The sequence below is a fragment of the Schistocerca nitens genome, chromosome 3 (assembly GCF_023898315.1).
Source record: "Schistocerca nitens isolate TAMUIC-IGC-003100 chromosome 3, iqSchNite1.1, whole genome shotgun sequence".
NCBI lineage: Eukaryota > Metazoa > Arthropoda > Insecta > Orthoptera > Acrididae > Schistocerca > Schistocerca nitens.
The window spans coordinates 218312059-218337576 of NC_064616.1; the positions used below are offsets into that span (position 1 = coordinate 218312059).

General features: G+C 42.1%; 1 protein-coding gene across 2 annotated transcripts in view; it reads left to right on the plus strand.

Annotated features, from left to right (window-relative positions):
• LOC126248172 (DDB1- and CUL4-associated factor 7) overlaps positions 1-25518 on the plus strand; it is a 135072-nt gene that overhangs the window by 32201 nt on the left and 77353 nt on the right. For both annotated transcript variants that reach the window (XM_049948939.1, XM_049948940.1), the window contains exon 2: positions 18503-18632. In XM_049948939.1, coding sequence (XP_049804896.1) covers positions 18503-18632 — 130 coding nt within the window. The remainder of the gene's footprint in view (positions 1-18502; positions 18633-25518) is intronic.

Here is a 25518-nt window from a genome sequence, read left to right on the forward strand (position 1 = left end):
ATAATTTGTATCTTTGTTGTAACAATATTGCACAGTTTCATGAAATTAGCAAGGGGAAACTACAGTCGTAATTTTTCCCAAGGGCATGCAGCTTTACTGTATGGTTAAATGATGGTGGCATCCTCTTGGGTAAAATAATCCAGAGGTAAAATAGTCCCCCATTCGGATCTCTGAGTGGGGACTACTCAGAAGGACGTCGTTATCAGGAGAAATAAAACTGGCATTCTACGGATTGGAGCGTGGATTATCAGATCCCTTAATCGCGCAGGTAGGTTAGAAAATTTAAAAAGAGAAATGGATAGGTTAAAGTTAGATATAGTGGGAATTAGTGAAGTTTGGTGGCAAAAGGAACAAGATGTCTGGTCAGGTGAATACAGGGTTATAAATATAAAATCAAATAGGGATAATGCAGGAGTAGGGTAAGCTACTACAAACAGCCTAGTGAACACATTATTGTGGCTAAGATAGATACGAAGCCCACGCCTACCACTGTAGTACAAGTTTATATGCCAACTAGCTCCGCAGATGATGAAGAGATTGATGAAACGTATGATGAGATAAAATATTCAGAGAGTAAAGGGAGACAAAATTTTAATAGTCATGGGTGACTGGAATTCGGTAGTAGGAAAAGGAAGAGAAGGTAACATAGTAGGTGAATATGGAATGGGGGTAAGGAATGAAAGAGGAAGCCGCCTGGTAGAATTTTGCGCAGAGCATAACTTAATCATAGTTAACACTTGGTTCAAGAACCATGAAAGAGGGTTGTATACATGGAAGAGGCCTGGAGATACTGAAGGTTTCAGATAGATTATATAATGGTAAGACAGAGATTTAGGAAGCAGGTTTTAAATTGTAAGACATCTCCAGGGGCAGATGTGGACTCTGACCACGATCTATTCGTTATGAACTGTAGATTGAAACTGAAGAAACTGCAAAAAAGTGGGAAATTATGGAGATGGGACCTGGATAAACTGAAAGAACCAGAGGTTGTACAGAGTTTCAGGCAGAGCATTAGGGAGCGATTGACAAGATTGGGGGAAAGAAATACAGTAGAAGAAGAATGGGTAGCTTTGAGGAATGAAATAGTGAAGGCAGCAGAGGATCAAGTAGGTAAAAAGACGAGGGCTAATAGAAATCGTTGAGTAACAGAAGAGATACTGAATTTAATTCATGAAAGGAGAAAATATAAAAATGCAGTAAATGAAGTAGGCAGAAAGTTATATAAATGTCTCAAAAATGAGACTGACAGGAAGTGCAAAATGGCTAAGCAGGCATGGCTAGAGGACAAATGTAAGAATGTAGAAGCATATATCACTAGGGGTAAGATAGATACTGCCTACAGGAAAATTAAAAACACCTTTGGAGAAAAGAGAACCACTTGTATGAATATCAAGCGCTCGGATGGAAACCCAGTTCTAAGCAAAGAAGGGAAAGCAGAAATGTGGAAGGAGTATATAGAGGGTCTATACAAGGGCGATGTACTTACGGACAATATTATAGAAATGGAAGAGGATGTAGATGAAGATGAAACGGGAGATATGATACTGTGTAAAGAGTTTGACAGAGCACTGAAAGACCTAAGTCAAAACAAGGCCCTGGGATTAGACAACATTCCATTAGAACTACTGATAGCCGTGGGAGAGTCAGCCCTGACAAAACTTTACCATCTGGTGAGCAAGATGTATCAGACAGGTGAAATACCCTCAGACTTCAAGAAGAATATAATAATTCCAATCCCAAAGAAAGCAGGTGTTGACAGATGTGAAAATTACTGAACTATCAGTTTAATAAGTCACGGCTGCAAAATACTAACTCGAATTCTTTACAGGCGAATGGAAAAACTGGTAGAAACTGACCTCAGGGAAGATCAGTTTGGATTCCATATAAATGTTGGAACACATGAGGCAATACTGACCCTACGGCTTATCTTAGAAGACAGATTAAGGAAAGGCAAACCTACGTTTCTAGCATTTGTAGACTTAGAGAAAGCTTTTGACAGTGTTGACTGGAATACTCTCTTTCAAATTCTGAAGGTGGCAGGGGTAAAATACAGGGAGCGAAAGGCTATTTACAATTTGTACAGAAACCAGATGGCAGTTATAAGAGTTGAGGGGCATGAAAGGGAAGCAGTGGTTGGGAAGTGAGTGAGACAGGGTTTTAGCCTATCCCCAATGTTATTCAATCTGTATATTGAGCAAGCAGTAAAGAAAACTTTGGAATAGGAATTAAAATCCATGGAGAAGAAATAAAAACTTTGAGGTTCGCCGATGACATTGTAATTCTGTCAGAGACAGGAAAGGACCTGTAAGAGCAGTTGAATGGAATGGACAGTGTCTTGAAAGGAGAATATAAGAAGAACATCAGCAAAAGTAAAACGAGGATAATGGAATGTCATCGAATTAAATCAGGTGGTACTGAGGGAATCAGATTAGGAAATGAGACACTTAAAGAAGCAGATGAATTTTGCTATTTCAGGAGCAAAACAACTAATGATGGTCAAAGTAGTGAGGATATAAAATGTAAACTGGCAGTGGCAAGGAAAGCGTTTCTGAAGAAGAGAAATTTGTTAACATCGAGTATAGATTTAAGTGTCAGGAAGTCGTTTCTGAAAGTATTTGTATGGAGTTTAGCCATGTATGGGAGTGAAATGTGGACGTTAAATAGTTTAGACAAGAAGAGAAAAGAAGCTTTCCAAATGTGGTGCTATAGAAGAATGCTGAATATTAGATGGGTAGACCGCATAACTAATGAGGAGGTATTGAATAGAATTGGGGAGAAGAGAAATTTGTGGCACAACTTGACTAGAAGAAGGGATCACCAATTTAGTACTAGAGGGCAGCGTGGAGGGTAAAAATTGTAGAGGGAGACCAAGAGATGAATACACTAAGCAGATTCAGAAGGATGTAGGTTGCAGTAGGTACTGGGAGATGAAGAAGCTTGCACAGGATATAGTACCATGGAGAGCTGCATCAAACCAGTCTCAGGACTGAAGACCATAACAACAACATCTTTGTTGTTGCCCAAAAGTTGGCCACTACTTCCTGAAATAAAACCCATGCCCTTTTTTTACTGGATTCCTTGCACTTTCAAACAAATTATACCCATTAAATTTCTAATCTGCAGCCTCACAAAGATTGCTTTTTTATATTTCTCATAAGATACATTTGGAAGTCTTGTTACTTACTACAGGAAGCAGTCACCATCTTCTGGTAGTACTTCACTGAACTGTTTCATTAATACAAGCTTGATGTGAAGAGGAGGTAATAGTATCTTGCTTGATTTAACAATTGGGTCGTTTATGATATTCTGTGAACTGGCTCCAGGATTTTTCTTCTGGGCCATTTAGCTACCTTCCAATGTTTGTCTTTGGCTCGGCAGTCCCACTCATTAATGAAGCATGGCATATTTGTGTAGCTGGACTAATGACCAAGTAACATGCCAGCTACTTTGAAATCCCCACATATTGTCTATTCTCTATGTATAACTGGTCATAAGGCCAAAGAAGTGTTGGATATTTTATATCCTTCTTACTTCTTGTGTTATGACTTTGAGTGTTGACTTACAAAAATAACAATCATATAAATGATGCTGTGGCTACCTCCATACCATGGAAATTTCGGAAGGTCCGTGACAGGTAACAAAAGTATGTAAGCAGAGCAGATGTGGATGGGGGATCACATTAATGAAGATATGGGCAGCAAATGGGGAAATTCATTGAGATAAGTGACTTTGACAAAGGGCAGATTATTATTATGCAGAGCCTGTGAATGAGTATCTCAAAAAGGCTAAGCTGGTTAAATGTTCATGTGCTACTTTTGTGAGCATCTACGGAAAAAGGTCTGAGGACAGTGAAACTACCACTAAGAGCTAAATGGCTGGGCGCCCATGACCCTTTAACAGAATGTGGTGTTCAGAGGCTTGTCTGCTCTGTAAAGTAGGTGATCTGCAGTATCTCCACTGAAAGATCACAATGCTGGTGCACGTACAAGTGCTTCGGAGCACACCATTCATCGTAATTTTTGAACGTAGAGCTCTGCAGCAGACCACCTCTGTATGGTCACACGTTGACCCTATGGCATCGTCAGCTACGAGTACAGTGTGCTTGGGACCATCAGGACTCAACCATTGATCAATGGAAATGTGTTGACTCTTTGAGTGAATCACATTTTTCCTACATTAGTCAGTGATCATCTCCACAAATGCTATCATTGAGGCAAATGGCGGCTCGAAATGTGCAGTGCACCACAGACACAGGGTGGTGGGAGCAGTGTTATGCTATGGGAGACATTCTCCTGTGCTTGCGTGGGACCTGTGGTAGTAGTCGAAGACATGCTGGCAGCGACAAGCCACCTGCAGCCGTTCATGCTTTGTCTTCTCCGACAGCAATGTCATCTTTCAGCAGTATAAATGTGTGTGTCTTGGAGCCAGAACTGTGCTAAAGTGGTTTGACGAGCATTGTGGTGGACTCGCCTCGATGTCTCGGCAACCGAATTCACCTGATGTAAATCCTGTGGCACTGTCTGGGGTGGTATCTGGCACCATCACCATGGAAGCAAATCAGCAGCCCTTCATTTACGCAAATTACATGAGCTGTGCATAGACACCTAATGCCACATACCTCCACAAACCGACCAGTATACTGTCAGATCCCTGATACGCAGAATCAGTGATGTATTTCATTCCAAATATGGACAAACACGCTATTAAGCAGGTAGTCATAATGTTTTGGCTCGTGAGTGTAGCGTTTCAACAACAAACTAAAGTTTCCTGCCTAACAGCTAGACGGTTGTGACTATTGCGGACAACTAATTCATCCTACTAAAATAAAATTCCCCTTACTTGCAATACCTCTTTGTGCTACTTAGGTTTAAATGAAAAATGAGTCTAGTTGGTTTGCGAAAAAACTGCGCACAATCGAAAAAAAAAAAGAACTGATAAGTTATGAAATCAACACAAAAAAAGTACTTCAGGAACAGTGAGAATTACACAAACATCAAAAATAATGTCGCCTAGTGATTACTGGCCATTCTCCATCATGAACTGGCTGTGTAAATTATTCGAAAGAATGTCAGTTGACAACTGTGTTGGTGCTTGGAAGCTAGAGGGCCTTCATCATAATTTCGAAGTGGCTCTCGAGTATTTCAGTTCACCACAGGCCAACTGATTCATTTGAAATCTGCAGTATGCAATGCTTTCACATATCACCAGCACCTAATCACTGTGTTCTTTTACCTGTGAAAGGTATAGAATATCACCTGATTTGATCACATCCTGTGTACGCACTGCACGAGTTGAGCTTCTGGGGCTGTTTACCAATTTTTATTCACAATTTCCTGTCCCTGTGACTGTTCTTGGTCTGGATAGGTTTGATCCTCAGCAACCAATACATACAGGAAACTGGGATCTCTCAGGGAGCAATTTTGAATGTAACACTCACAGTCAATGGTATTGTATTGCAGTGGGACCCACAATTTCATTGTCACTGTTTGTGGATGACCTTTGCCTATGTTACACCTCTCCATCATTGCACCCCGCAGAGCGCCAACTTCAGGAAGCCATAGAGAAAGTACATAATTAGATCCTGAATCATGGATATCAATTTTTTCCCTTGAAAACCTGAATTACGTACTTTTTTTGACTCAAGACTACGCATCTGCCCCCAAAACTTTACCTTGGTAACCAGTACTAATCTACATCTATGTCTGTGCTCTGCAAAACACTATGAGATGCATGGAAAAGGGTATATCCCATTGTACCAGTTACTAGGGTTTCTTCGCGTTCCATTCACATGTGGAGTGAAGCAAGAATGATTGTCTGAATGCATCTGTGCGTGAAACAATTATTCTGATCTTGTCCTCATGATCCCCATGTGAGTGATACATAGGGGATTTGTAATATATTTCTAGAGTCATCATTTAAAGCTGGTGCTTCTTTGTTAATAGACTTTCTCAGGATATTTTATGTCTGTCATAAAGAGCCTTCCAGTTCACTTCGTTCAGTATCTCCATGGCACTCACCCATGGAAAAAACAGCCTATGACTATTCATGCTGACGTTCTCTGTATACGTTCAATATCCCGTTAGTTCTATTTTGTACAGGTCCCACACACTTCAGAAATATTCTAGAACTAATCACACAAGTGATTTGTAAGCTGTCTACTTTGTAGACTGATTGCACTTCCCCAGTATTCTACCAATAAAATGAAGTCTATCACTTGCCTTTCCCACAACTGAGCCTGTATGATCATTCCATTTCACATCCCTACAAAGTGTTACACACAGTTATTTGTATGAGTTGGCCAATTCCAACATTGATATTATAGTCATAGGATACTACTTTTATTTTGTGCTGTGAAGTGCACAACATTTCTGAACATTTAAAGTAAGTTTCCAATCTTTGCACCATTTTAAAATCTTGTCAAATTCTGACTGAATATTTATGCATCTTCTTTCAAACAGTACTTCATCACAGGTAAGTGCATCATGTGCAAAAAGGCTGAAGTTACTGTTAATATTGTCTGCAATGTCATTAATATACAACATGAACAACGAGGGTCCCAACATACTTACCTGGGGCATACCCAAAGTTTTTTCTACATCTGACAATGACTCTCCATCCAAGACAACATGCTGCATCCTCCCAATCAAAAAGTTATCAATCCAGTCACAAATTTCACTTGATAACCGATATGATCATACTTTTGACAATAATCATAGGTATGGTACTGCATCAAATGCTTTTCAAAAATCGAGCAATACTACATCTACCTGACTGCCTTGATCCAAAGCTTCCAGTATGTCATGTGACAAAAGTGCAAGTTGGGTTTCACATCATCGAGGTTTTCGAAATCCATGCTGATTGACATTGAGGAGGTCATTATGTTCAAGATACCTCATTATATTTGAGCTGAGAATATTTTCTAAGGTTCTACAAACAAATCAGTGTCAAGGATATAGGGTGGTAGTTTTGTGGATCACTTTTTCTACCATTCTTATAGAAGGACTTGGCCTATTCTTTTTTTCCGTGAACTGGGCGTGGTTGTTTGTTCAAGGGATCTACCATAGATTATAGTTAGAAGAGGGGCTAACACAGCTGCAAATTCAGTATAGAATCTGATCGGGATTCCATCAGGCCCTGGAGCTTTGTTCAGTTTTAACTTTTGAGTTGTTTCTCAACATCACTGACACGAATACTTATTTCATTCATCTCTTCAGTGGTATGAGGATTAAATTGGGACAATTATCCTGGATTTTCCTTTGTAAAGGAATGTTTGAGAAAAGGAGCTAAGCATTTCAGCTTTTGCTTTGCTACCCTCAAATTCAGTTCCTGCCTCATTTGCTAGGGACTGTACACTAACTTTGGTGCCACTAACAACCTTTACATACAACCAGAATTTCTTTGGGTTTTGTGAAACGTCATTTGACAATATTCTGCTATGGTAGCAATTGAAGACATCATGCACTGCTCTCTTGGCAGCCAAATGTGTTTCATCCAGCATCTATCTCTCTACAGTTCTAGGCTTTGTCTTACACCTGTTATGCAGTAATCTCTGTTTCTTTAAATTTTTGTTACAGTGACATATACCATGGAGGTTCCCTCCCATTTTGAACTTTTGTATTGGATACATATCTGTCTATTCTTTTAAACTTGAGCCATAGTTCCTCTACATGCTCCTGCCTTGTGATTTCAAGTTGCTCACTGAGATATAACACCGCTGATTTTTTATCTAGTTTAATGAACACACATATCTTAGTTTTAATTGTCCTTTGTGCTTTGGTGATAATTGTTGGCACATCCATGTCATGGTCGTTGATACTAGTTTCGATGTTGACATCCTCAAAGAAGTCAGGTCTATTTGTTGCCATAGGATCCAATATATTTTCATCATGAATGGGGTTCCTAACTATTTGTTCTAGGTAGTTTCAGAAAAGGCATTTAGTAATGTTTCGCATGATGTCTTATCGTGCTCACCACTAACAAAACTGTAAATTTCCCACTTAATTGTTGAATGATTAAAGTTTCCACCAGTTTCTTGAAGTCATTGAAACTTTCAAATTTTTAGGCCTTTTATTTGACAGTAAATCAACATGGTTACTACATGTAAGCCAGCGGAAGGCAGATTGCGTGAGAAAGCTTAGTATGCTCTGATTTCTCAGCAGCACCTCCTGAAGCACAACCCACACAGCTCTTCTGCATTTTTATAAAGTGTTGATTGTATGCTGTCTGTACTATGGGTCTGTTGAGTACAGATCAGCAGCATCCTCAGTACTGAGCTTGATAGGCCCTAGCCACAATTGTGTTGTGTGGTTGGGAAATGAAGCCTTCCATACAAGCCCTGTAGAAAGCTTCCTGATGGAAATTGGTGTACTAACAGTAGTGTCAGATGCCAGCAACTCATGGCGAACTATGTGGTCACAATCTGTCAGATGCCTACCAGTCCGTGTTATTCAACTCTGATTCACAACCAGCAGTTCAGACTGTTAATGAGTCACCCAAAACCGGGTAGACCAACTGGGACATGACTGGAGGCCCTATGAAAAGACATCCAACTGCCCCCTCTTATCTGTGTGCACTGAGTTCCCTCTTGGCACAGATGGATTGAACTTCAGCACAGGGTTGGTTATGCTTTTCTCATGCAAGGTGACACGAGACATTCTCTGCTGAGGGTATGCAGTGCATACACTGTAGAGTTTGATTGCCATATGAAAGGCTCTGCTGTACATTGAAACACTCTCCACAAATGACTTCCTGGTTTGTAGTAAGTCCTTGAGCTGCTTACAAGGCATGGCTTACTGCTAACCCCAGAATATTTTTGGTCACTCAGATCCAAACCTACCATTTGACCTCCACTGCTCTGGAATCACCGTAATATTCATCTAGTCACTGAACCATGTGGATTCATGACTCATTGACAAATTAGCTAAATAAACAACCACTGAAGGCAAACTTGGATTTGGAGTGCTGGACACAGACCTACGATTGTAGCTGTGTCATCAGATGTTGTGAACCTGGGATATGGAGTGGCAGGCTATTACAACCCACAAGAAACTGAGAGCAATGTAGGGGACCAGTAGGGTGTGGCATACCTCACTCCAAGCCTCTCAGAAAGATGGTGCTGTACTGTGCTAACTGTATATCACCCACACCAGACTTACCAACGAGTTATTTTTACGTCAAGATGACACCCCCCTGCCATTGCAACTGTGATAGTCATCTTATGATCACTCATATTCTCACAGTGTGTGTCCTGCTGATTGATCTGTGAAGAGCCATCAATCTGTCTTCCACCCTAACCCCAGATTCTAGCAGAAAATGGGGTATCAGTTAACAAAGTGGATTTTATAATAAAATTTGATGCACCTCAACATTCAGTGTTGAGTGGATGCGGGGCGAGAACCTCTCGATGCAGTACGTGTCTAGAGTGGCCTACAACTACTTCGTTTCCTTGCCCTGTTATGCATTTTTAAATTTCTCTGTACATTTTTTGTTTATGTAATAGTTTAAGGTAAGTGACTGTTTGGCCCACGCAGCCTCCTTTTTCTCACCCCATTTCAGTAGTACTGACTTGATTACTCTTCTTAGAGTATCCTTCAGTGACTGGCTACAGTTTTTAGCTCCCTGGGTTTTGTCTCACTTTTGACCATCTGACTTAAGCTTCTGTCACACTAATTTTCAAACACTATGGCAAGGTCACAGACTCAGGAGCTGCAATTATTTTCTATTTCCACAATGCTTTACGTGGCCAAATAACCCAAGGTGTTTAGTCCCTTTCAACCCAAATCATCACCACCACCATCATCATGCAGTAGATAGGAAAACAATGATGTTATTGGATGATGTGTGGGAATTAGAAGATATGAAACGTGTACTCGTTAGAGTTGTTGAAGATGTCACTTAAGAGAAGCAACTCTAGTTTGGCCATTCAGATTTAGCATTTCCACGGTATCTCTAAATCGCATTAAACAAATGTCAAGATGGTTCCTTTGACATGAATATAGTATATTTTCTTTCTCGTTCTTATGCAGTTCAATCTTGTCCTCTGTATCTGACGAACTTGGCTCTGGCATGCTAAATCCTGATCTCTTTCCTTGTTGCAGATGTCTGTGGATGTCCAGTCCTTCCATGTCATTTGACTCTCAGAACTGCATTTATAGTCTATTGGTTTTGTGAAAGTGTAGAAATGGTTGATTCAAACTGATAACTTTATTTCAAGCACAAGTATATGAGATAATGATTATATATTAAAAAAGTAAATAATTAGATTTTGTGAATACTACAATGGTGTACAAAACTTAAGAACAAAAGTAACTTTCATATGATGTGTCACTGCAAAGCAACATAGCTTCATGAAATTTGAACCATACATAGAAACAACTGATTAGTATGTAGTACAGAAGGTAAATGGAAGAAATGTGCAATGAGACAAACAGAAATGACACTTTCATTCAAAGACAATAATTTCACTGAAGTCGCCACAATTTACGATGGTCTCCTGGGCATTACAAAAGAAGAGACAGGTTTCTTAATAGAGTGTGTAATCACCACAGACAACAATGCATGCTCTGCAACATGCTCCAGTGCTGGGCACAATGCTGGTAAGGAGTTCTTGTGGTAGGGCATTCCTTTCCTCCACCAGAATGTTTGACAGCTGTTGAATGGTCACTGTTCTATGTCCTCTGTACTTTGTTTTCTGTACAGATTGTAGGTAACCTTTCTCTCGCAGTATTTTTTTTTTTAAATTGCATTGTGACGTCACTCTAGGACCTAGTATGTTAAGGTGCTCCTTGTATTAAATACTTCATATGGCTTAATGCAATCAAAATGAAAACATTAGCTATACAAATCAGCTGTTCCACCACCATAACTTTCCATGGCTGCTTGCGACAGGTATCAGCGACATGTCTGTTGTGGTTAGAGCATTAGAGACTCCTGTGTAAAGTTTTATAATTGTAGTTTACCTTTCTTCAACCTATCTTTAAGACCGATCTTAGCATCAGTATTGCTTTGTGTTCCTACATTTCTTGGAACCCAAATTGATTTTTCCCTAAGTCAGCTTCTACCACTCATTCCATCCTTCTGTAGGTAATTAACCGTGACTTATTAAACTGATGGTGTCGTAACTCGGCTGTCAGTACATGCCTTCTTTCATATTGTGACAATTAAATTTTTCTTGAAGTCTGAGGGGCATCACTTCATGTGTCTGAGGGGCATACTTCATGTGTATCAGGTGGAACAGTTTTGTTGTGATTTGTTCTCTCAAGAATCATACTACCTCAGACTCTCACTGATACGGCCATTCCTTGCACGTAAGAGTACTGAATGAGTGGAAGTGCTAGATTATTGAGTGTGATACATTCATTTTCAAAGAAAAATTTATGCTTTAGTTAGTACATAATTATACAGTAGTATCACTCGCTATGAAACATGTCTTGAATTTTTAATTGTCACAATGATGGTATGCAACTGCAGTATACTTTGACGTAACCACTTTACAAGTGTTACAGCAGTACTGCATATATCAGGTTGTTGCATAATGTACTCGAGGAAGCCATCTGCAGCTTCGGCACCAGTGGTATGAGAAATCTGCATGCACTCTCCTCCTATGTCCTCTTATTCGTTACTTTCATCAATACTTTCCTGTACACTTTGAATTATTTCTTCATCTGTTAAAGTTTGGTCTGTGTTATAGTTTCCTTTATACAACCACTTAGCAACACCTTCATCATCAGTTTCTCATCCTTCTAGAAGTTTGTGGAACATGTCAGTGTACCAAGTAACAGCAGTTGATGATCCCGAATTGATTGGATGTTCACTGTCACTCAGTACTGGATCCAGCTCTGCATCAGTGTATGGCAATACTTTTCTCCAGTTCATTATAGTAGTGCTCTCCACTTTATCCCATGCTTTGGCTGCTTAGAAAACAACGTCTCATAAGTTGATTGCTTTCCACACCTTCAGCAGAGAGACGAGAAGTGCATGTTGATAATGGTGTTTAATTGCTTCCAAAATTCCCTGGTCCATGGACTGAATCAGAGCTGTCACAGTGAGTTGAAGTGAGTGCTTGTATAGTATCAGAATTTTGAACCACATCTGAAGGAAGACGAGGAGTATTGTTAGTAATAAGGATAGCTTTCAGTGGAAGCATTTTCTTCTTCAGCTTTTCCTCACTGCCCATGCAAATTTTTTGTGGAACCACTAAGAGCATATTTCTCTGTCCATTCACACTTTCTTCTGAATGCAATATTACACTGGTAGTGTTTTTGTGTCCCTATGTCAGAAATAATGTGGATGTTGTTGTTTTGCCAATCATCATGAGTGGTAGTTTATGGCTCCAATTTGCATTACAATACTCCATTAACGTTATACACTGTTTCTACTGCTTCTACCTATGAGCTTCCTTCTTGTTCTTCACAGCTAATGTTTTTGAAGGAAGCATCTTAAAAAGGGTCTGGTGTCACCATCATTGTAGAAGGCATCAGCAGTTAAATCTCCTTCCAATCTTATCCACCATATGTAGTTTACAAACTCATCTGCCTCTTTTTCTTTAGCTGAGTAACTTTCCCAGGTAACTCTCAGCTGCCAAAAGCCATGTCGTTTTTTTTTTTTTTTTTTTTTTTTTTTTTTTTTTTTTTTTTTTTTTGATAGCTAACCCTCGCTTGCTGCAAACTAGTTACTACCGCCATATTGTTTGTTAAATGCAACTTTGTTTTCCTTTATTATTGGACCACTGACTGGAACACCTTTACTGCATTGTTGTGTGAATAGTCTATAAACATTTACAACCATTTTGTCCTTTTCACTCTTTCGCATAACCTTCTGTTTTCCCAATCGCCATCCGTTTGGAATGCATACTGTCCAATATCATCATCTTTATTTTTCATGTCATAAGTAGTTGCTCATCCAACATTGTACTCAGCAGCAGTGGCTTTCTGTGAAGAACCTCGGTTCAACTTATCTAAAATTTCGAGTTTCTGCTTGAGATCTATTGTAACATGTTTCCTTTTAGAAGAAGTGCCATTTCAGATATGTGCCAGATTACTGAGAGACTGGACTACTGAGTGCCAGATTAGAGAGAGTTTAGTGTAATTTTGAAGGAATTTCATCTACTGTAGATGCCTTGTTTCAGCTTGGGTCTTTCACTGTCCTATCACGTTCTTAGAGTATCACATTCTCCATCTCATCACTCTTGTGAAACTCGGCTTGCCCTTTTGTCACATGATATACTGCGAAGTATACCTGTTGCAGGCAAATGTCATATTTCTAGATTTCTGAAAAGCATTTGTCACAGTACCCCACTGCAGACTGTCAATAAGGTATGAGCATACAGGATAGGTTCCCAGATACATGAATAGCTTGAAGACTTCTTAAGTAATAAACCTCGGTATGTTTTCTTTGACAATGAATGTTCATCAGATGCAAGAGTATCAACAGGAGTGCCACAGGGAAGTTTGATAGGATTGCTATTATTTTCTGTATAAATAAATCATCTGGACGGGGTGAGCAGCAATCATTGCTGCTGCTGCTGCTGCTGCTGCTGATGATGATGATGATGTGTATGGGAAGGTGTCTATGATTAGTTGCTATAGGATGATACAAGATGACTTGCACAGAATTTCTAGTTGTGTGATGAATGGCAGCTGGCTCTAAATGTATCAAAATGTAAGTTAATACGGATGATAGAATAGAATAGAATATTGTTAAAATGTGTGGGATCCATACCAGATAGAACTAATGTGGGATATTTAATGTATACAGAGAAGGGCAGCACAAATGGTTATAGTTTTTGTAATCGATGAGAGAGTGTTACAGAGATACTGGAGGAACTGAAGTGGAAGACTCTTGAAGATATACTTAAAATATCCCAAAAAAGTCTGTTAACTAAGTTTCAAGAACCAGCTTTAAGTGATGACTCCAGGAATATACTACAATCCCCTACGAATAACGCTTGCAGGAATTGTGAGGATAAGATTAGAATAATTACTGCACGCACAGACACATTAAAAAATAAATAAATAAAAAAATAAAAAAAAAATTCTTCCTGCACTCCATACACGAATGGAACAGGAAGAAACCCTAATAACTGGTGCAGTGGTACGTACCCTCTGCCATGTCTCTTCATGTACAAAGCTTGTGGGCACATATGTTTAGACAACTGTGGTTTGTCGTGACTTTGTGTTTCTCTTGGCTAAGGCAAAATATAAATTTTGCAGTTTGTAATAGTTTATGTGCATTCCTATATGTTTCTTCATTATTAGACCTCCTTCTGCATTACCACTATTTGATTTTCTGTTGATAGACTTTATAATCGCCTGTCTAGAAATTACGTTTTTTCCTGCTAGCACATTCACTAATGCCTATTATAACTAACTTCACCATAAATATTTTTCTTTTCAGATTCTCTAAACAACTGTGTGATGAAGGATTTATCATTCCACCCATTGACCTGTAGAATGCTGCATTTATTTCATCATCATCATCATCATCATCATCATCTTGAGAAGTCCCCCCTCTGCCCCTAAAGATATTTGAATTTTACTACTTGAATATTTTACAAGGAGTATGCTATCATCATTAAACCATACAGTAGAACCACTTGTCCTGGAAATACACTCCTGGAAATGGAAAGAAGAACACATTGACACCGGTGTGTCAGACCCACCATACTTGCTCCGGACACTGCGAGAGGGCTGTACAAGCAATGATCACACGCACGGCACAGCGGACACACCAGGAACTGCGGTGTTGGCTGTCGAATGGCGCTAGCTGCGCAGCATTTGTGCACCGCCGCCGTCAGTGCAGCCAGTTTGCCGTGGCATACGGAGCTCCATCGCAGTCTTTAACACTGGTAGCACGCCGCGACAGTGTGGACGTGAACCGTATGTGCAGTTGACGGACTTTGAGCGAGGGCGTATAGTGGGCATGCGGGAGGCCGGGTGGACGTACCGCCGAATTGCTCAACACGTGGGGCGTGAGGTCTCCACAGTACATCGATGTTGTCGCCAGTGGTCGGCGGAAGGTGCACGTGCCCGTCGACCTGGGACCGGACCGCAGCGACGCACGGATGCACGCCAAGACCGTAGGATCCTACGCAGTGCCGTAGGGGACCGCACCGCCACTTCCCAGCAAATTAGGGACACTGTTGCTCCTGGGGTATCGGCGAGGACCATTCGCAACCGTCTCTATGAAGCTGGGCTACGGTCCCGCACACCGTTAGGCCGTCTTCCGCTCACGCCCCAACATCGTGCAGCCCGCCTCCAGTGGTGTCGCGACAGGCGTGAATGGAGGGACGAATGGAGACGTGTCGTCTTCAGCGATGAGAGTCGCTTCTGCCTTGGTGCCAATGATGGTCGTATGCGTGTTTGGCGCCGTGCAGGTGAGCGCCACAATCAGGACTGCATACGACCGAGGCACACAGGGCCAACACCCGGCATCATGGTGTGGAGAGCGATCTCCTACACTGGCCGTACACCACTGGTGATCGTCGAGGGGACACTGAATAGTGCACGGTACATCCAAACCGTCATCGAACCCATCGTTCTACCATTCCTAGACCGGCAAGGGAACTTGCTGTTCCAACAGGACAATGCACGTCCGCATGTATCCCGTGCCACCCAACGTGCTCTAGAAGGTGTAAGTCAACTACCCTGGCCAGCAAGATCTCCGGATCTGTCCCCCATTGAGCATGTTTGGGACTGGATGAAGCGTCGTCTCACGCGGTCTGCACGTCCAGCACGAACGCTGGTCCAACTGAGGCGCCAGGTGGAAATGGCATGGCAAGCCGTTCCACAGGACTACATCCAGCATCTCTACGATCGTCTCCATGGGAGAATAGCAGCCTGCATTGCTGCGAAAGGTGGATATACACTGTACTAGTGCCGACATTGTGCATGCTCTGTTGCCTGTGTCTATGTGCCTGTGGTTCTGTCAGTGTGATCATGTGATGTATCTGACCCCAGGAATGTGTCAATAAAGTTTCCCCTTCCTGGGACAATGAATTCACGGTGTTCTTATTTCAATTTCCAGGAGTGTACTACTGCTGTGGTTTCCTCCAGCTGTCATGCCACAATACTGACACTGCAAGGCCATGTTGGCTAATGTTACAAGGCCAGATAAGTCAATTACTTGGACTGCAGCTACGGAAAGCACTACTGGGCCTTCTCAGGAACTATGTTTCTCCATAGACACCGCTTCAATGTAATTCCATGTGAGACATGGATGAGTGTGTCATTGAGGTATACAAACTGTCCCACTGTGGTGAGAATCATGGTTTGTGAGGGGGCTGGAAATATTAAATATTGAAATGACCCTACAGAAGTGCTACAAAATTGAAAGGAAAAGCTGTTTGTCTCTGCATCCCCCACACACTTGATTCAGTAAAACAGGTTATCCCAAAATTTCCACCCTTAAATACTGCAAAAATTTCTGGAACATCCTTGACTCCCCATTGTCAGTAATTTGTAATAAGAAAATTTATACATAACCTATGATCTAAGTTAGCTTTTCCACCATGAAGGTCTGTCATTAAATTTCTTTATAATGTATTGAAAGATCTTAGTGCAATTCTCATTACCACTTAATTTTTTGGTGATTGTAGAGACTTTATTTCATAGCTTACTAGAAGATGTGAATTACATGGAGGTTATGTAAAATAAATAAAAAAAAATATTGATTTTTCTTGTGTAACAATACACTTCTGTTTTCAGGGGCTGAATTTACATCTACATACACATACACATACACACTCAGTAAGCCATCGTATCGTGCATGTCAGAGGGTTGCCTGTACCACTACTAGTCATTTCCTTTTCTGTTCAACTCACAACAAGAGTGAGGAAAAAATGACTGTCTGTGTACCTTTGTATGAGCTCTAATCTCTCTAATCTTATCTTCATGGCCCTTATGCGAAATGTTACATTGGTGGCTCTCAGCCTAAAATTGCTGGTTCTCTAAATTTACTCAATAGTGCTCTTTGAAAAGAATGTCGCCTTACCTCCAGTGATTGCCATTTGTTCCCAAAGCATCTCTGTAATACTTGCATGTTGTTCAAACCTAGTGGTAATAAATATAGCAGCCCACCACTGAATTGTTTTGATTTCTTCCTTGAATCTGACGTTGTGTGGATCCCACTCAGTTAGCCAATATTCAAGAATAGGTCACACGAGTATCCTATATATGGTCTCCTACACAGATGAACCACGCTTTCCCAAAGTTTTCCCAGTAAACCAAAGGTTGACCATTTGCCCTCTCCACTAAAATCCTTACATGCTCATTCCATTTCATATTACTTTGCAAAGGTACGTCTAGATATTTAATCGATGTGACTGTGTCAAGCAGCACACTACTAATGCTGTACTTGAATATTATGGGTTTGTTTTTCCTTCTGATCTTCATTAACTTGCGTTTTTCTACATTTAGAGCTAGCTATAATGGATCACACCAATTGGAAATTTTGCTAAGTCATCTTGCATCCTTCTACAGTCATTCTATGATGACACCTTCCATATACCACAGCATCAGCAGCAAAATCCCTGTTAGGTCAGCTTAATCCCAGGTTTCTATAGTTCCTCAAAGCTTGTATGGCAAATAGTGAGGTTTTCCTTGAAAGGGAATGACCTACGGCCCGTTCCTCTCTACGGCCTCCTCCAGTGGAACTTGGCCTCTATGCTGTGTGGGGACATGGGGTGTGGGTAATTTGGTGATGTTGGTGAAGGGGGAGGGGGTTACTACCACACTAAGGGAATCATATGTGGTATTCTGATCTTATAGAACTTACTGTACTGTGTTTCATAGATTGGAGGACATTGTGGCAGCTACACTGTCTGGTTTTACACTGCATTCCATACTTCTGTAGATGATTTCAGTGTTCAATTGAAAAATTTCATGCATTAGCGTCAATATCAGACATAAACACTACAGAGTTACAAATCAACATTGCTTTCAGGTCAGCCAAATGATAGTCACCAGACTCTAGCATCACATATTCATTAGTCTCTTTTGGACCAATCTAAAGAAACATGAACTTCAGGTGATTAACCATAAAAGCACACTTGTCAGAAGCAATCTTGGTGTTGCAGAAAGCTCATGGTCCAGCTCCATCAGTACCCTGCTTTGCAGTATATGTTTGATCATAACCCTAATCTCGTAACAAGGAAAATAGGTTTACACTATATATGCTTTGATTCACTAAATGTTGATTGCATTGGTCATTTTATGTTGTGGATGGCTAATATTTATCTGAATGTAAATAGCAGTGCAATTTAATACTGTGAAGCTAGTTACAAATAATAAATACACAAATAAATGAGTACTGCATTTATTGTTCTCATACATTGTACTGTCAGACAAACATGAACAGTTTGTTTGTATTTCTTTTAGAGTTAGTACAATATGTTTCTTTGGCAGTGTTTTGTTTGGGTTATAGCATGGTTATGTTGGTGAGCTACAATAGTACACACACAACTTAACGGAGAACATATAAAAGGTGAAACTTTTTCTGGTTTTAGGTTATCTGCTGTATAAATACACAATGGCACTGCACGGAGCACCACCAAAGCGAAAGGAGATCTATAAATATGAGGCACCATGGCCATTGTACAGCATGAACTGGTCTGTCAGACCAGATAAACGTTTCAGGTGAGTTAATGTTTGATTAGTAGATTGCACCTGAACTCAGATTGTTTCAGGGTACTCTGTGTGTACTTGGTGTGTGGTGATAATTGAGTATCTGAACTCTACAGGTGATTATCTTCTCAAATATAAATTTGAGACTGTTGGAGCACTGCATAATAATGTTAAGTTGTTGTAGCCATCAGTCTGAAAACTGGTTTGAAGTGGCTGTTTGTGCTTGAAAACTGGTTTGAAGTGGCTGTTTGTGCTTGTTGTGCAAGTTGTTTCATTTCTGTACAAGTACTGCATCTTATCCCCATTTGAAAATGTTTATTGTATTCAAGCCTTGGTCTAAAAGTACAGTTTTGATCCATCCTTTTCCTCCTCCAGTTTCCTTTCCTCCTCCCCCTCCCCTCCCCTCCCCTACACACACACACACACACACACACACACACACACACACACATATGTTTTGGTCAGTTACTAAATTAACTATTCCCTGGTGTCTCAGAATATGTCCTATCAACTATTTCTTCGCTTTGTCAAGTGACACCTACATGGTGCTAATATATGTAATGTGTGAAAATTTGGTTTTGCAGGAGGCTTGAACTGGTAAATGAAGTTTCAGGCAATATTCCTCCTCAAAGCTACCATTCTCTCTCTCTCTCTCTCTCTCTCTCTCTCTCTCTCCTTTGTCTCACTCTCTTTTGTATTTTGAAAACTTTCTGAGCGGTTGAACCTTCCCTTTACAAGTTCAAATATATTTCTACATTCCTTTTTAAATTCATGAAGACATCACTTTCCAGTAGTTCATGTTATTAACCATATCCTCTTTACTGCTGATTAACACTTACAACCCTCAAATCATTTGGCAGAAGTGATGGGTATACCTGTTTCTGTCACTTTGTAAGCCCACTGGATAACATATTACTTGCTTCTTTAAAGGAGTGCACAGGTTACTCCAGAGAGTTGTGGTGTACCATCTGCAGTCATGTAACACACAGTGATAACGGTGGTAAAATCAACAAAGACGAGAAATGATTGTCACACCTTATGAGTGACTATAAGTTTCAAACCCACAGGAATTACTGCTTTCAATGAATCACAGGTCCATCTCAACCAGTTCCCAAGCAAAAGCTGCAGAGAACCATGTAGCTGTATGCCTTCATTGGACCAAACAACACAAAACGTGACATTACTTGCTATGCTTACCAGAATAGGCAAACACTTGAGGTTAGCGACAGTATTGTTTGCACAACAGCTTACTTACTCGCTATCACTCATCGTAAGACTGTTGATGTGCATGTGCGGCTGCAGCTAGCAGCTAGTTTATAGTAAAAAGAAAAGTGTTGTAACGTCATTGGAGTCTCAACAAATACGCCGTCCTACATTAACATGTTTAATGTTGTATGCCCACTGGTGGACATTTTGAAAAATCTGTCAGCCTGTGTGCTCACCCATGGTCATTTGGTGTGTCATACTTCAAGCCTGTTTGCATGGTGAAATGTATATCTGAGTTTTCAGGATCAAGAATATGAAACTTATTCTGACATATTGTATAATTATATTTTTTATTTTGTTGTCGTAAATGTTACATAGAAGATTACAAAAAAGCCCATAAAACGAAAATATAATTTGTGAACTATATCTTACAACTAATAACATATTATTTATCCAAATATTTAAGAAAAAATGAGTGATATTTGCCTTCATAATAATAAAGGAAGTAAAGGAAAAAAGTATTTAAATGAAATGCAATGGAAGTATAAAACAAAAATTAAACTAATGCTACATTTTAGCAATTTCCGTGACAAAAAGAAAACCTGTTGGAAATGTGAAACAAACTTCTATTACACATACATCTAGGGATGTTTCTGGAAACATTCAAGGCACATAGGTAAGTTGCACGTCTAGCAGAATGTGTTAACTTTTTTTGCATTTTTGCGTGCACAAGCAGTATTCTGCCATTTGGTCATGCTTTTATAGCATGGGCTGTGCCTTTTCCTGGTAACCCATTTCCTACCCCTCATACTCTTTCAGCAAGTATTTAGGCTTGCAGCTGGAAGGTGTTGGCAAGTTTGGATGCAACATAGGATACACGAGTGCTTTGTCAAGAGTTTCTTCAAAATCATTGATGCCCATTTTCTTGTTGTTTACTTCATTGTACAAATGCAGAGCATTTTACAATAGATGTAGAAGTGTTGAAATGGAAGACAGGTCTCTTGTACCATTTGACAATTCTTCTTACGTATGGGGCGTATGAGACCACCTGGTCACAGAGGTAAAAACATTTCTTTGTTATAGTCGATGACCATAGTGTGCCTTCTTGTTTCTTTTCATTTTTGGGTAACTTCAACTATTGAGTCCTTATGTTTTGTACTAAGCATTAGCACATCTCGTCTATCCTTCCACTTCAGGATTATGGTTTTGTCTTCATTCTGTTGGATTATAATATCCCCCTTCTTCAATCTTGCCTTGACCATATCAGGGGGATTATTTTTTCAATTTGCACATAACATGCCTACCAGGTGTGCGTGTCCCACTGGATTAGTCTTTTAACTAGTGAAACACTAGTGTACCAGTTGTCGGTATGCGGTGTTCTACAACTATCTAAGATTCCATCCGTTAATTCTATTACTTCCCTCTTGGCAACAGATATACCATCTGCTGTTTCTTGGCTTGTGTAGACTTCGAACGACCAAGTATAACCCCCACTAACACAAATCTTGAAAACCTTAATCCCATATTTATGTCCTTTGTTAGGGGGTATGGTTGAAAATGAATATATCCACACAACTGTACATTGCTTTCGTCTATACAAACCACTTCTTCTAGAGTGTAGGATACCTTTACTTTCTTTCCCAGAACATCAAAAAATTACGAGATTTTGAAGAGCCTGTCTTCTGGATCTCTTTTTTTTGCTATTATTTGATAAATGCAACATCGAAAGCAATAACTCAAACCTGTTGTGACTCATTATTTTTGGAATCCCATTTTCATACATATGTTTTGTGGACCAGTACTGCCTCAATTTGGGAAACTGCATAAGTCCCATCCAGAGAATGGTCCCCAAAACCTTGCGCATTTCGTCAGTATTGGTTGGTGTCACACAATTTTGATAACCTTTGATTTGCACAGCAAACCTATTTGTCTCTTCAACTAATAGCAATATAATGTTTTTGTCTATAATGTGTTCAAAATTACGTGACCACAGATGGATATGCAAGCAAATACATAAAAAATGTAAAATAACAAGATCAGAATAATGTAGGATATCACATACGCTAAAAAAAAAAAAATTGGTTCAAGTGAAAAAAAGGGGATTTAAGTGTTTGGTGGCACATATCCAATAACTGAATGCATGCAACGTATTAAAGAATGGAAATCATTTATAGCTCCATTACTGTCATAAAAACATCCTGTGTCAACTGTGAAGAGCCTCATTCACTTTGCTCGCCAGACTGCAGGATCTTACAGAAAGAACGCAAAATCATGGAATATAAGACCCTGGACCGACTGACTTACACTGAGGCTAAGCGGAAATTTGAACGGCTACATCCCGTGCTCATGATGGCATCTTATGCCTCAACTGTCACTCCTGCTCCAGCTCCTTTAGCTGCACCACAAACAGTCAGCTCTCAGAGTCAGAGGACCTCACCTGCCCCCTTGACGATGGGGGCCCCTTCTCTCGCTGTTGCTCCCACACAATCTACCTCGGGAGCAGCACCCACTAAACCAACGGGGACACCAGTCCCCACTTCTAAGCCGGAGAAGCGTAAGTCTTCTTCGGCTTCTCTCGCTCGGAAGGGATCCCTTGGGTCACTCCCTTCCCAGGTTCCTACCAGCGGCACAGCAGACACCAACCAGTGGCTGAAGAAGCCACAGGTCGCTGGTCGTCGAGCTTCGCAATCATCTTCGGTCCCGGAGACTGACTCCAATAAGCCCTCTCAACAACGACAACCAAAGGAACAGCGAGAGAAAACGACATTGAAGACCCGTAAGACCAAGGCACCTGCGGTGGCACCTACTCCACCGCTACCTACACGCTCTGCGTCTGAGGATGAGGTGGAGATTCTTGCGTCCGCTGAGGACCTTGATCTCGCCGGTCCCTCAGACGCAATGGATAGCACTTGCACGGGTGCTCCATCGGAGGCAGCAGGTGACCCAGCGGCGTAATCTGCCTTCCCAGTCCCGTCACGCCTTTCTCAGCCATGGACAATACCATCCTCCAGTGGAACTGCAGCGGTTTCTTCCACCATCTAGCTGAGCTCCGACAACTTATCAGCCTTCACCCTTTCTTCTGCATTGCTCTTCAGGAAACTTGGTTTCCAGCAATGCGAACCCCCGCCCTCCGTGGCTATCGGGGTTATTATACGAACCGGGCAGCTTATGAAAGGGTGTCTGGTGGCGTCTGCATATATGTCCTTAACTCTCTTCACAGCGAGTCTATCCCTCTACAAACAGCTTTAGAGGCTGTCGCTGTTCGGGTGTGGACGCCACAGGCTGTTACCGTCTGCAGTCTTTACCTTCCACCGGATAGTGATGTCGCGCAGCATGTCCTGGCTGCGCTGATAGCCCAATTGCCGCCACCTTTCTTATTACTGGGCGACTTCAACGCCCATAACCCTCTGTGGGGTGGGTCAGTGGCAACAGGTCGAGGCGCCACGATTGAGCATTTATTGGCACAGCTCAATCTTTCGCTGTTAAATGATGGTTCCTTCACACACTTCAGTGTGGCGCATGGCACGTACTCCGCCATTGACCTTTCGATCTGCAGCCCTAGCCTCTTACCATCTGTCCAATGGAGAGTGCATGACGACCTGTGTGGTAGTGACCATTTTCCAATCTTTCTGTCACTGCCACAGCGTCAGTCTTCTGGGCGCCCTTGCAGGTGGGCAATGAATAAGGCTGACTGGGACTTGTTTTCCTCCACTGCCGCTATTGAGCCTCTCTCTAGTGATGACATTGATGCGGTGGTTCAATCGGTCACCACTGGCATCGTTACTGCCGCCGAATCTTCCATTCCCCGTTCTTCTGGGTCCCCTCAGAGGAGGACTGTGCCTTGGTGGTCGCCTGAGATCGCTGAGGCGATTCAAGATCGCCGGCGGGCGCTACAGCGTCACAGGCGACATCCCTGCATTGAACACCTCATCACCTTCAAACGGCTGCGTGCGCGGGCCCGCTGCCTTATCTGCCGAAGCAAGCAGGAGTGCTGGGAGCGGTATGTGTCCACCATTGGCCTCCACGTCTCTCCATCGCAGGTCTGGGCCACGATACGACGCCTGTATGGCTATCGGACCCCTGTCAGCGTCCCTGCACTCTCACAGAATGGAGCAGTTTGTACAGACTCCGACGAAATTGCCAACAGCTTGGCAGAGCATTTTGCTCTGAGTTCCACTTCTTCCAATTAACCACTGGCCTTCCACTCCATTAAAGAGAGGATGGAACGTCGGAGCCTTTCTTTTCGCACCCACCATCCTGAATCCTACAATGCTCCATTCAGTGAGTAGGAATTTCACAGTGCCCTTGCCGCTTGCCCTGATACCGCTCCTGGGCCAGATCGCATCCACTGTCAGATGCTGAAACACCTTTCAGTGGACTGCAAGCGACGCCTCCTCGACCTTTACAACCGTCTCTGGGTCGAGGGTGAGTTTCCGTCGCAATGGCGGGAAAGCATTGTCATCCCCATTTTGAAACCGGGCAAGAGCCCTTTGGAGGTGGACAGCTACTGCCCCATTAGCCTCACCAACGTTCTTTGCAAGCTTCTCGAACGGATGGTGGGCCGGTGCTTGAATTGGGTACTGGAGTCTCGGGGCCTTCTGGCTCCGTCTCAGGGTGGGTTCCGTAAAGGTCGCTCCGCCACCGACAATCTGGTGAGTCTGGATTCGGCCATCCGTACTGCCTTTGCCCGCCGTCAGCACCTGGTCGCTGTCTTTTTCGACATACGGAAGGTGTACGATACGACCTGGCGTCATCACATACTTTCTACGCTTCATGGATGGGGTCTTCGAGGCCCTCTGCCGATCTTTATCTGAAATTTTCTATCGTATCGTACCTTCCGCGTGCAAGTCGCAGCCTCTCATAGTTCCTCTTGAGTCCAGGAGAACGGGGTACCACAGGGGTCTGTCCTCAGTGTCTGCCTGTTTTTAATCGCAATAAACGGGCTCGCTGCAGCGGTGGGAAATTCTTTCTCCGCTTCCCTGTATGCTGACGACTTCTGCCTTTACTACAGCTCTACTGGCATTGCAGCTGTTGAACGTCAGCTACAGGGCGCTATCCGCAAGGCGCAGTCTTGGGCTGTAGTGCATGGTTTTCAGTTTTCGGCTGCCAAGACCCGTGTTATGCATTTCTGCCAGCACCGAACAGTCCATCCTGAGCCGCGGCTTTATCTTGACGACGAACTTCTTGCTGTGGTAGAGACCCACAGGTTTTTGGGGGTAGTTTTTGATGCTCGGTTGACTTGGCTGCCTCATATTCGGCAGCTTAAACAGGTGTGTTGGAGGCATCTAAATGCTCTGAGATGCTTGAGCCACACCAGCTGGGGCGCCGACCGATCTACCCTGTTACGGCTCTACCAGGCGTTAATCCAGTCCCGTCTGGATTATGGGAGCCTGGCTTATGGCTCAGCATCCCCATCTGCGTTGCGGGTGCTGGACCCAATACTACACAGCGGGATACGACTGTCCACTGGTGCCTTCCGGACCAGCCCTGTGGACAGCGTACTTGTGGAGGCTGGTGTCCCTCCACTGCGATTGAGGCACCAACATTTACTGGCCGCTTATGCTGCCCATGTTTTTAGCTTGCCCGGGCATCCAAACTATCGTCTCCTGTTCCCGTAATCGGTCGTTCATCTGCCAGAACGTCGGCCCCGGTCAGGTTGTACGATCGCGGTCTGCGTCAAAGAACTTCTCTC